Here is a 13,074-nt window from a genome sequence, read left to right on the forward strand (position 1 = left end):
TGCCGTGCACCTCTGGGATTCCACCCATCTTACCTCTGAAATCTACCTTGTTTTTTTTTTAAAAAATCTTTCCTCCTACGTCTCTTAAAACACTTTAACCAGCAGATCCGTGCAAAAACTAAACTCACCAAAGAAATGTTTTTTTTTATTATTAATAGCAAACATGTTGTACAAATAGAAAAATATGGCAGAAACTAATGGTGTACATAAAATGAACTGCCTGGGTCACAGATACAATAACTCCTGTCTAGTTCTGAACTGCTGATTATTTTGAATCTGCTCTTAGTCTCTGATGTGCATTATCTAAATTTTGTTTGAATAAACCATTATTTTCTTAATCATTTCTTAAAATTGCAACAGAAATGTATCAGTTTCTATTTGCAAAAACAAGGATGTGCAGATGAAGTCTCTGCTTGACCTCCTTCAGCCAGTTGTAAGCACTTTCTTGCACTGACTGATATTTTAATTTCATGAAGACAGCAGATGATCAAGCAGGAAATGTTACAAGAAAACAGCACCACTGATTCGGTGATTGACAGGAAAATATTTGCATACAAAACATTCCGAGCACGAGTCAAAACCGCAAAAGGAAAATACTTTCTGGTTGAATGATGCAACTGACTGACGCACTGTACAATATATTTGTTTTTAATAACGCTGGTTTTGTTTCTTTAGAGTTTCAGTGAATTTCTGCTTTTTCTTCTGGATGCCTGGTGGACTCGCCAGTATGAAATTAGTGTATGTCACTCTACAATCTTGAGATATCTGAAGTCAGGAACAATTCAGGTAAAAGTTAATTTAAAATCTCAAGAGGAAAAAATAAGTTCCAACCTAAACAACTTCAGCTAAATACAGCACACATCAGAATGGGATAGTTTAGGAAAAAGGTAACTACTCCGATTCAGACAGTTTTTAATTTTAAAAAATTCACGGAGAACACCAACACATCAAAAAGCTGACTATGAAATATATTTTTTATACCACCTGAATGATCTGGGAATTCCAGAGATTAAAAAAAATCTTCACTCTTATGATCACATAAAAATGTAAAATTTATTTGTGTAGCAGTGAGATGGCGCACTTTTTTGCTTCTGTGCTATCCAGTTAGTCTCACATGAGGACATGCATCATAATTCACTGCAACCCACAATATATCCTCCCATTTCAATGTGCCTACAGACAATTTTACTTCCTTATTTTAAACTTAACCAGGTAGCATGTGTGCTGATTATGATCAACTGAAGTGTGCACAAAACTGGATCAAACCACTCAGTAATTTTCTAGAACATCTAATCTGAGACCATGGCCGACCTCGTTTCACTCACCACCCACATCGCCCAACACCCCCCCCCCACTCCCCTCAATGCCGCCATCCCCCCAATTAACACTTCCACCAAGTAATTTACAACTGCAGTTTCAAATTGCCAACTGACTAGCCTTTGGCCCTCCATTCGTCAGATACTTCTGCAACCGTCCATTTGCTCAACCACTCACAGGAGTGGGGGAAAGAGAGAATCCTGTTGCTGCGATGAGGGAGAGAGAGAGAGAAAGAAAGGAAGAGATGGAGATCCTGTCGGAAGGAGAGAAGAGTAGGGGGCAGGGAAGAAAGACAGACTTGACTACAGGGAGATGCAGAGGAGGATGGAGAAAGGAAAATAGAGGACAAATAAGCTGACACTCTTGCATGAGGAGAAAGAAAGAGAAAGAGCCTGGTATTTTTAGGAATCCTCCCCCCCCCCCCAGCTATGTGGTTATGCTGGTCAGTTAACAAGAGAATAGCTGAGCAAAGGACCAGGGTTGACTGCATGCATGTTGGGTGTGCGAGGACATGCATCTGCGCAAGGCTTCAGACCAGGTTTACGCTTAGGGTGAGTCTACAATGGCCCGAGGATCTTGCCCACTTTGTCCAAGCAAGAAAAGCTGCTTTGGGAGCTAGGCTTTGAGGTCCTCAACAGGCCACGCTTCCAATACAAGCAACAGGGCCTAACCCTACATCAACCTGATGATCTTTGTGTGCTCCTCCTCCTCCTCAGGGATACTATGGGCATAGATACCACCTCTTCTCCAATCCATGCCACGCAAGGAATCTGTTATTTGCTGGGGTGCAGAGAAGACAGAGATACAGATAGACACCCTGTTGTGAGAGAGTGGGATTTTACTTCTACATTTTCTTTCCTCCGAGTCACCGTGCCCTTCAGTCAGTGAGAGGATGGCAGAGCCACAAGCAGACAGCTTGGTACAGGATCAGGTCACATGTGGTGGTGGTAAGACTGGTGTAGAGGTTTCAGCCCAAATGTTGAACAGGTGAGAGAGGTGCTATGGCTTTAAGCTGAGCAGCAATGCCCTGACAAACTGCTAACTGGAAAGTTGGAGGGTTGATCACACGACAAGCACAGGAGAAGGTGCTTGCGTCACAAAGTTGAAGACAGAGAGATAAAGACTAAGAGAAGGAGAGAGAATGGAAGAAAGCACAGAGGGAGACAATGAATCATGGTGAGAAGATCAGAGACAATGACAGGAAGACAGATGCTGAGGGAGATCAACTGATGTGATTTAAACATTTCAACAGTCCATATCCAAACATGTTGTACTTAAAAAGGAAAACATCTTACTTGCATTAGCCTTCTACAAACCAAGAGGATAAGGACTAACATCGCAAAGATTCCCAGTGTAACTCCCGCAGAGTAATAAAATAATTCACTCCTGCAAGAGAAGGGTCATCACTTATGATCATTATGGAGAACACAGATACACATCTGCAGTCATTTGTAACACAATTTATATCGTAAGAAAATATTTTATTCAGACAAACTGGCAATGTAAGCATTTACTCCAATTTTTCAGTATACACGGTAATTAAATATTTGTAGCCATGGCAGGGCAGACGACGGTGAGCATCAATGTGGCAAAATAAATTCTAAATTCTTTACAAATGCAACAGTGATTTATTTTGAGTTTCCTATTCACTCATTTTTTATGACTTACAAAATGTAAAAGAACACTGGAAATAAATAATTTTTGATCCGGTCCTTAGCTGGATCTTAATTAGATAGCATTTGAATTAGGATCATTTAAAGCTAATTAATCCATTAAACAGTGTAGGCCTTGGTGTTGCATGAAGATTACACATATATGTGTTAGGTAATTTGTATACAATACCTGCTAATGGATTTTGCATAAAGGAACAGGATAATTCCAGCTGCACACAGAAAAATCAGCTTTGGCTCAAAGGCTATAACAAAAACATACTATATTAGATTCAAATTGCTTAACTCTTCACTGTTGAATATCTCTCTCTAAACATCAGTGCATCTGACTCCAGCACTCTGTTCTTGTGGATCCAGCACAATATTTTTTTCCTTTAAAGTTGCATTACCCTTTTCCCCTCATCTCAGAGTGCTTTACAAAAGGGGGGGGGGGGGCGAGAAAAATTGAGGGGGCTGGTCGGGAACTGAAGAGATAGCCAAATGGGCAATCACAGGTACAAACATTGACTTTATTTGTTCAAACCATACTACGTTATGCATAGAAAAGAAACTGAAAAGAATTCATCGAAAACAATGTGTTAGTTGCAAAACAATCCACAATGTATACTACTTGCTTATGTGGTCAAAATTTAAATCCAGGATTGGTGAATTCAGTAAGTTTTCCCATTTAAAAAAAAATTCTCTCGCATCAATTTCCTAATTCACACAAATGTGATTAGCAATTCCCTGAACATTCTCATCAATGTGAATTTGTAGTCCTGAATAAAGCACTCTGTACATTTGATCATAGTTCTAACAGAATCACTTTTATCATTCTCAAATCTTGATACAAAATTTCTCACTAGTACATTGCTGATAGCATTTAAATACAAAATAAACATTCTACTTTACTCCAAATATTACTATGTAATCTTTACTTTGTGTATAGTATAATTATATGAATGCAGCTTGCATACAGTAACTATATTGTAGCTCAGCACTGTATTCGTAAATGAAAATGTGAATGCCTTCCTGAGTAATGCACCAATGTGAAACCTGGGAACAAACTGAAAATTTTGCAAATATCTAAAGTTGCAGCAAACACTATTTTTTTGCTAACAGCTTTGTGTTTGAATCGAAGAACAAGCTAATAATAACTTTTTCTAAGAACAGAACAGAAGGCTATCTAAGCAACACCCCTAATGTAAACTCTCACTACATTAATACAAAAATGCTCCTCAGAAACAGACATTTTACCATCAAATAGATAACCATAGAATCTCCCCACAAGCTAAATTAAACTTCAGAGGCAGGAAGAATTTTGTATGGCATCAAATGCACTCTTGCAGTTTAATGATGCAGTATATGTGCAACAGTAGATGCAGTAGCATCTTTAGTAAAAGCACTCTTTTGAACAGATGTTTAGCTCTATATTTTTGCCTGTTTTATTACAAACATTGTGACAGCAATGTGAAGAAGAGATATTACAAATAAAGCATGGAAAGTGGGAGGGGGGGCGTCTTCCATGGGGGGGCGGTGGTTGGGGGGGTTGGGGGGGGAAGTGTCTGCTTCCTAGTCACTTATTTTTACAACTGATGTAGGATGTATGGAGAGAAGAGGCTCTCGGTAGGGACAAAGGTGAAGATTTAACAGTAAAAAATGTTCCAAGCTATAACTACTGCTACCAAATTCAATGCAACAACAAAAAATGGCCAACTATGCAATCTTAATCATGGAAATAGTTTTAGACAAAGATCATGGAAGTCATACATGTGACATTAAAAATAGAATGATTAACTAGTAAGTAATCTTCAAAACTTACGTCGTCTTGTTACAGATATGGTGTACGTCATATCAGACTCCATTGGTTTTACTTTGAAACAGGTTTTACAATCAAAACGTTCAACACTTATGATGAATTCAGAAGCTGGTGCTTTTGAAGATGGTATAACTTGATAGTAAAAGTATACAATAAAGTCTATCACAGTTTCAGGTTCATTAAGAATGTTTTCTTCTGTAGGATAAGTAAGCTCCAATAACCCAGAACTGTTTATTTTTACCTATAAAGAAAAAGTAATGGCTGTAAAAGCATACCTTGATTTTCTGAATCTCCCCTGTAGGCTGAACAACCTTTCCAAAGCCAAACTACTTAGTAAGTCTATCACAGTACAGAATGAAAATAATCACATATAACCAAGACCGTTTTGTCCGTGCGAAGATAAACAAACAAAAGACTGTAGTGATTAATCATTTCCAGCCTTGACTTTTTAAGAATTAGATTTCACAAGGAGTCTTTTCAGTCATTTTTCACAGAGGTCAAAATTTCTGTTTTCCCTAATTTTAGTGAAAAAGTGAGTGTTGATTTTTATTTATTTCTATGTTTGAACCAAAATTAGCAAACAGAGAAAGAACAATTGAATTTACTCTTATATAGCACCTTTCACATCCTCAGGATGTCCTAAAGCACTTCACAGCCAATGAATTACTTTTGAAGTGCAGCTGCTGCTGTTATGTAGGAAAACGGGGCACCCAATTTGTACACAGCGTAGTCCCACAAACAGCAATGATATATGACCAGTTAATCTGTTTTGATTGTGCTGGTTCAGGGACAAATGTTGACCAGGACACCAGAACTCCCTTGCTCCTCTTCGAATAGTGCCATGGGAAGGTGCCGATGGTTTAACTATTTCATGCAAAGTGTGATGAACATATGGAATAGAATGGCTATAGGAAGCAGATAGGAAAATTGGTTAAATAATTGAGGTAGTAGGTGACGGAGATGGATTTTGTAAATGGTCACATATTCCTTCCCAGTCACATACTTTCCCATGTTCCAAATTCTGTTGGCTTCAGTTTTCCACCAGTGCACGTGAATCTTCTGCCTTTCAATTTGAGAATCTCAAATTCAGGGAAGACAGGACTTAACCATGGGTTATGTTAGATGCTGCACAAATTAATTCATGTATTATTTTTTACTAATGCTGTCTTTGTGTGGACCAGTAGATTAGTAGGTGTGATACAAAAAAAAAATCCAAATGGAAAATGAGTTGCTATTTAGTGTACTGAGAACACTTTTTGATCCAAACTTAGCCATAAAATCATCAGTGAGATAAGAAGTGTAACTGTACTGCCCACTGAGAAAAAGGATACATTCTTGAAAAAAAATTAGTTTTGCACCAAAATCAACGCTGAAGTAAAGAGAAGAAGGACTTTACATCCAGTTCTTTCAAGTAGTTTTCGTGCACCGTACCATTCCAAACACTGTACTAGCGGCACTGATTACAAGGCAGATACTGATAAGGAAGGCCATTTAGCATATCCTAGCTTATCTAACCAGAAAGTAGCTATAATACACTATTAAAGAAGCTAGCTGTTCTTAAATGGTTGCAGGGTTCTTTGCCTCAAATACCCTACCTGAAAGTCCATTCCATGTGTTGATCACGGTATGAAGAATCTCCTGATATCAGTTGTAAATTTGCCTTTCAATAGCTTGAACCTGTGCATCTTGTACCATTATCCCGTGATTTTTTTTTAAAAACATACAGTACCTTTGAGGTCCACTCTCGGAAACCTACTTTACAGGCTGAAAAGCCCACGTTTACCAATCTTACAACATGCATTCAGTCCTTAGAAAATAAGGGACAGTTTTGTGATTTTTCTCTACGCCACCTCCAGGGCTTGAACGTCTTCAACAACAAACAACAACTTGCATTTATATAGCACCTTTAACGTAGTAAAACGTCCCAAGGCGCTTCACAGGAGCATTATCAACAAAATTTAACACTGAGCCACACAAGGAGATATTAGGACAGGTGACCAAAAGCTTGGTCAAAGAGGTAGGTTTTAAGGAGCGCCTTAAAAGGAGGAGAGAGGTACAGAGGCGGAGAGGTACAGAGGCGGAGAGGTTTAGGGAAGGAATTTCAGAGCTTACAGCCTAGGCACCTGAAGGCATGGTGGCCAACAGTGGAGTGATCAAAATCGAGGATGTGCAAGAGGCCAGAACAAAGATCTCGGAGGGTTATATGGCTGGAGGAGGTTAGAGATAGAGAAGGGGGAGGCCATGGAGGGATTTGAAAACAAGGATGAGAATTTAAAAATTGAGGTGTTGCCGGACTGGGAGCCAATGGAGGTTACCAAGCACAGGGGTGATGGGTGAACGGGGCTTGGTGCAAGTTAGGACACAGGCAGCAGAGTTTTGGATGAGCACAAGTTTACGGAGGGCAGAGCAGGAGCCGGCCAGGAGAGCAGTGGACTAGTTGAGTCTAGAGGTAAAAAAGGCATGGATGAGGGTTTCCACAGCAGCTGTGGAGGCGGGCAATGTTACAGAGGTGGAAGTAGGTGGTCTTGATGATGAAGAGGATATGGAGTCAGAAGCTCAGCTCAGGGTCAAATAGGTTGCGAATGGTCTGGTTCAGCCTTAGACAGTGACCAGGGAGAGGGATGGAATCGGTGGCTAGGGAATGGAGTTCGTGGCGGGGACCAAAGACAATGGCTTTGGTCTTCTCAATATTGGAGGAAATTTCGCTCATCCAATAGTGGATGTCGGACAAAGCAGCGTGACAAATCAGAGGCAGTGGAGGAGTCGAGAGAGGTGGTGGGGAGGTAGAACTGGGTGTCGTCAGCGGACATATGTACTTTAGAACCAGAAACGGACATAGTACTGATAGCATGATCTCACCACAGCAATGTACAGCTTAAACAAAACTTTCTCCAACTCATTTTGGCTGCATCACAAAATAGGATCCAATGGAAGCCTGCAGCCCATCAACCGCATCCTTCCACAATACCTACCCTACAGTTCCCATTAGATCACCTAATTTCTTTCGCGAGTCCAGTATCCTGGCTTTAGTATCCTAGATGGTCTAGCATCCTATTTGCTTTGTCGATTACTACTCCACAGGGATCAGACATGCTAACTGCAGAGTCTACTAATACCTTTAGATTTCTTACGATTTCACTCTTAACTATTCAACACTATTCACAGCACGTGTTACCCATTTTTTCTTCCTCTTTGCAATCCTGACATGGGACAGCCATTGGTACCAAAAAAAAATCTATAACTACAAACATGCAAGTTGCAACTCGTTAAACATGGAGTTACCAGACTTAGGCTCACAAATACAGTACTGCTTAATCACTATGCTACATTCTTATTGCAAATTTCTTATTTAGAGATGTATGTGCTTAATGATCCACTATAGCATAATATACTTATTAAAGGATTAAAAGTTTCAAACTGTAGCAAAATGTTGGCATCATACAATAACCCTTGTTGCAATATGGTTAAACTATACGTTGTTCTTTTGACTGAACGAACAACTCATTAAATGGTTCCAGGGTTTTGCCTCCACTACCATACCTGTAGTCTGCTACTAACTGACCAGATATGTTATATGTATAACTGACAAAGCTCATTGCATAATGTGGCATGATTAACAGTTCTGACGAATACGCTGAAGTGTGTTTATAATGCGTTTGGTGTTAATTCACCAAGATTTGTGGTTAATGTATGTAAAATAATTAGATAATAGTAATAGCCTAAAGAAAAAAGTTGCTATGGTTTGACAAACATTAGTTTTAAAAAATTGTATGATTGATTTAGCATTGTTATAATAGCTATCTGGTTACGTACAAGTCATTTTTCCAGGAAGAGGTTACATTATATAGTCAAACATATTGTTGTGAATTTCTTGTTCATGGAGGCTTCCTTTGTTAGATATATAATCTTTTATACATACAAATACACGTATCAGTGATTGAATACAGTACTGCCAATCAATCTCTGGGTTGTTGCCAGTTTTCCAAATAAAGTCCTGGTGTAAAATACCATATAGGAAAAAGTAAAGCACTCTATTCGTACTTGCCCTACTGAAGAAACTATGTACTTTTCAAATATTACAATTGATCTTTTTGACTGTAAATGCTATAAATATTCACATTATGGTTCCAAACTCCTTGTTAATTGTTAACTTTAAAAAAGTGCTGACTCAAAATCCATTTGATTGTTGAGACTTCCTGAAAGCCTCAGTCACATCTTGTTACATTCCCAGCTGTTAGTCAATCAGGATGGGAGTGACTGGGAATGATATGCTGACTGTTGCAACTGCCAATAGTAGGCTTATAATATAAATGAAATATCTGTAATAATGAGAATAGCAAAAGTGTTCTGTTAAATGTTGTCATACTTGGAGAGTCATGGGCCAATCAGGGACATTCAGCATAGATTTGTAAACAGCATGTCGTGCTTGACTAATTTATAGATCCCTCAAAATTATAAAAGATTTTGAGAGAGTAAACTGTGAACAATTGATCCTACTGATTGGTGAATTGGTAATAAGGAAACATAGGCAGAGGATTATCACTGGAAGAATGATGGGGGAAGTAAGAAGAAAAGAATTCACACAGGTTATTATAACTTGGAATATTTTACAACAAGCAATTATTGGGACAGACAGACATTTGAAATGAAATTGGATAGGTATTTGAAAAGAATGTAAAAGGATACAGGGAAATAACAAAGAAATGGTACTACAGTAGATGGTTCCAATTGAAGAGCTTGTACTAGTGCAGGCATGACGGCCAAATGCAGCTTGTAATTTCTATGATGCTAAAGGCTTTTAGCAGGAGTTCCAATCAGCAATAATGGAGGATTAAAAAGGAAAGGACTTGCATTTTTATAGTGCTTTATACAACCTCAGGATGTCCCAAAGCACTTTACAGCCAATGACATTCTTTTGAAGTGTAGTCACTGTTGTAACATAGGGAAATGCAGCAGCCAATTTTCACACAGCAGGGTCCCACAAACAGATTATCTAGTCGTGTACCTAATTGCTGTTAGTGATGTTGGTTGAGGGATAAATATTAGCCAGGACACTAGGAAAATCCTCTTCCTCTAATTCTGGCCTTTGGCGCATCCCCGATTTTCATCGCTCCGCCAGTGGCAGCTGTGCCTTAAGCTGCCTAGCCCTAAGTTCTGGAATTCCCTCCCTGAACCTCTCCACACCCCTTAAAACCTACCTCCTGTCCTAATATCTCCTTATGTGGCTAGGTGTCAAATTTTCTTTGATAACGTTCTTATGAAATGCCTCGAGGTGATTCACTACGTTAAAGGTGCTATATAAACGCAAGTTGTTGTTGCTCTTCTTCGAATAGTGCTGTGGGATCTTTTACTTCCACCTGTGAGGACAGATTAGAGCCTTAGTTTAATGTCTCATCTGAAAGACGGCACCTCAGACAGTGCAGCACTCCCTCAGTGCTGCATAGATTATGCGCTCAAATCTCTGGAGTGGGGCTTGAACCCACAACCTTCTGACTCAGAGGCGAGAGTGCTACCACTGAGCCAAGGCTGGCACCTTGGCTGCTATAAAAACTTTTAGGCAACAATTCTAGGCTATTGTCTATTATACCATCATCGATTGCTGAGAACTTCAGAGTCTCGTTTTTGAGGTGCTGTCACCGTCTCCCAATGTCTATCTGTCTGTCTCTGTTTTTCTACTGAATCCTCATATACAATTAATTTTGAAACCCACATGAACAAAAGATGCCAAAACAGGAGATGCCTTTTCTCTTACCTCAAGATGAAATGAGCACTTCTGTAATGTAAAGCTTATGAGAATCATATACTGTATCTTACCTTGACCACTGACCAATAATCCATGAATACAGGTTTTTGAGAGAATTCATAACAAAACAGCTCCATTTTGTTTACATGGTATACCTCTCCTTCATGTAACATTTCTGCAACAAAACAAATTACAATTGTTACAAATTATAACTCGAAGCTCCACATAATTTTATTGCTCTTTATTGAAAAATTAAGATTGAAATGCAGTGACAACATTTTTTCTAAAATAAAATGCCTATAAAAACTAATTTCACAGGATGAGAACACTGAAGATGATTTTCCAGGTTAAATTTATGACAGCAGAGATCCTTGACTGTATATCTTTCTGGTATTATTCAAATGAGTAATACAATTAAAAAAGTTCAATAAAAACTGTGTTCTTCTGAATTGCAGTAGATTTCTAAATACTGTACAGTTAATAGATTGCCCCAATTATCTCATTACTGTATTTTATACTTTGTAGGACCATTTACATTGTATGCTAGTTGAGGGACGGGAACACAATCTGATCTATGTGAAGACTCCCCTGTATTTATATTATACATTACCTTCACTTTCCATAGGCCCATTGAAGGCCAATTTGGAAAATGACGACCTCGTCTTCTGCGCGTGCATGAAAATAAGAATGATTTAATTCCTCAATTAAAATTTTTAAAAACTCATTTATATAATACCTTATATCACATCTCTCAGAATGTCCTTAAACTCTTCACATCTAATTAAGTACTTTCCAAGTGCAGTTACTGTTGTTATGTAGGAAAATACATCAGCCATTTTGCACACAGCAAGCTACCACAAATAGCAACAAGATGATTGCTCAGTTAACCTGTGCTTAATGATGCTGGTTGTGGGAGAAATGTTGGCCTGAGCATCAGGAAAACATACTGTTCTTCTTCAAATGGCACCATGGACCTTTTACATCCACTTGAACCACCAGCATAGGCAAATAGGATATCAGTTTAACATCTCATCTAAAGGATGGCACCTCCAACAATGCAGTACTCCCTCAGTGTTGAACTGATGTCTAGGTTATGTGCTCAAATCCTGGAGTGAGGCTTGAACCCACGACGTTCAAACTCACAGGCAAGAGTGCTACCAACGAAACAAAATTGACACTTTACTTGGCATCATTTCTTCCATTCAATTTTTAACGAGGCAAGAGAAATCCAAACCTCCACTACAAACCACCTCCTTCAAGCCCCCTGCCCCCAACCGTCCTCAAAGTCAGCATCCTAACCTGATTTCATCATACACCTCCATTGTTCCCTCAAACTGAACCCAACAATGCATTACATCAGCTAGCCAGATTGGTCTTTTCTACACTTTTGAAGGGACTAAATATATAAGTAATTTTGCAAAGCTCTGCTCCAAGCATGGAGCCTAGCTGGATGGGAACACAGGTTAGAGACAGGGCTAAAACATAATAGGGCTAGACTGGGAGCCCCACCTCACAAAATTATCCATATCAAGTGACATTTAAAATAGGATTTCTCCTACTCTAGAATATTATATTCTACAAATAGCCCATATTTTTCTGCTAAATATAAATCTGCTGAGAGTCTTATAGGGCACTTTAAGCCTAATGCTATAATTTGAAACCAGCAAAATGATTATTTCCAGTATACTTGTTTTTAAAAAAGTATGAATAATTTTAACAAATTGAAATATATTACATTTTTTTGTGAATTTTGTGCTTAAAGTGGGCAATGTTACTGCTGCAGAATGAACATTTCCCACTTTGGTTAGCGTCAAGCACAGTCAGGTCAGGTATGGCATGGCAAAGTGTACAATAATGCTCCCACTACCCAATGAGGCCTCAGCCCCAATCTCAGAAAAGCAGCTCAACTGTACTAGTGTGATATTTCTTTTCCTCATTTTCCATACCAACCATCCTGTGGCATCTTTGAGCTGGAATGACACCTTAGTGCTGAACAGATTATACTGTTGGCCCATGTCCACTGTCAACTGGATTGTCAGTGCCCAAACACATTTAATTTAGGACCCTTAAAGCCAACAGACAAAGGGTCGGATTTTGCTATGAGCGGCGAATGAATGGCAGTAGCCGTTTGTTAGACTTACACTTACCAATAGACTTTCTATGGGGTTTTGCATGGCAAGTTACTGTAAATTAGAGGCACGCATACCCTCTACTGGGCATCTGGGACCTGTGTGAACAGGGCAAGTATCTGTGTATCTTCTTAACCAATCAGATTGAAGAATCGTTAATGAACAGCACAGAGTATGAACCAGGAAGTGTAAATTAGAATAGTGAATTCAATGTCAAATCAGGTACAGAAAGCAAAATAAAGAATGAGAACAAAAGATTAGATTAAGAGAGATAAAAAAGACAGAAAGAAAAAAAGTTTTTTAAAAAGTGTTAAATTTTTTTTTTAATATGTCCCCAACAATAATTAAAAGCTGAAGGAATGAGACGCCACACTTTTAAAAATTAATTTTCAGTGCTATAGAGGTTGTTTGGCAGTA

The 13,074-nt window shown here is 38.7% G+C and overlaps 1 protein-coding gene across 1 annotated transcript in view; it reads right to left on the minus strand.

Moving 5' to 3' along the window:
* LOC137323798 (nuclear envelope integral membrane protein 1a-like) overlaps window positions 1-13,074 on the minus strand; it is a 35,735-nt gene that overhangs the window by 14,742 nt on the left and 7,919 nt on the right. Inside the window, exons 2-5 of the mRNA XM_067987741.1 lie at window positions 10,600-10,703; window positions 4,789-5,026; window positions 3,160-3,232; window positions 2,613-2,703 (exon numbers count right to left, since the gene is read on the minus strand). Of these exons, the coding sequence (XP_067843842.1) occupies window positions 2,613-2,703; window positions 3,160-3,232; window positions 4,789-5,026; window positions 10,600-10,703 (506 nt within the window). The remainder of the gene's footprint in view (window positions 1-2,612; window positions 2,704-3,159; window positions 3,233-4,788; window positions 5,027-10,599; window positions 10,704-13,074) is intronic.

Source organism: Heptranchias perlo, chromosome 7, assembly GCF_035084215.1.
Source record: "Heptranchias perlo isolate sHepPer1 chromosome 7, sHepPer1.hap1, whole genome shotgun sequence".
Taxonomy (NCBI): Eukaryota; Metazoa; Chordata; class Chondrichthyes; order Hexanchiformes; family Hexanchidae; genus Heptranchias; species Heptranchias perlo.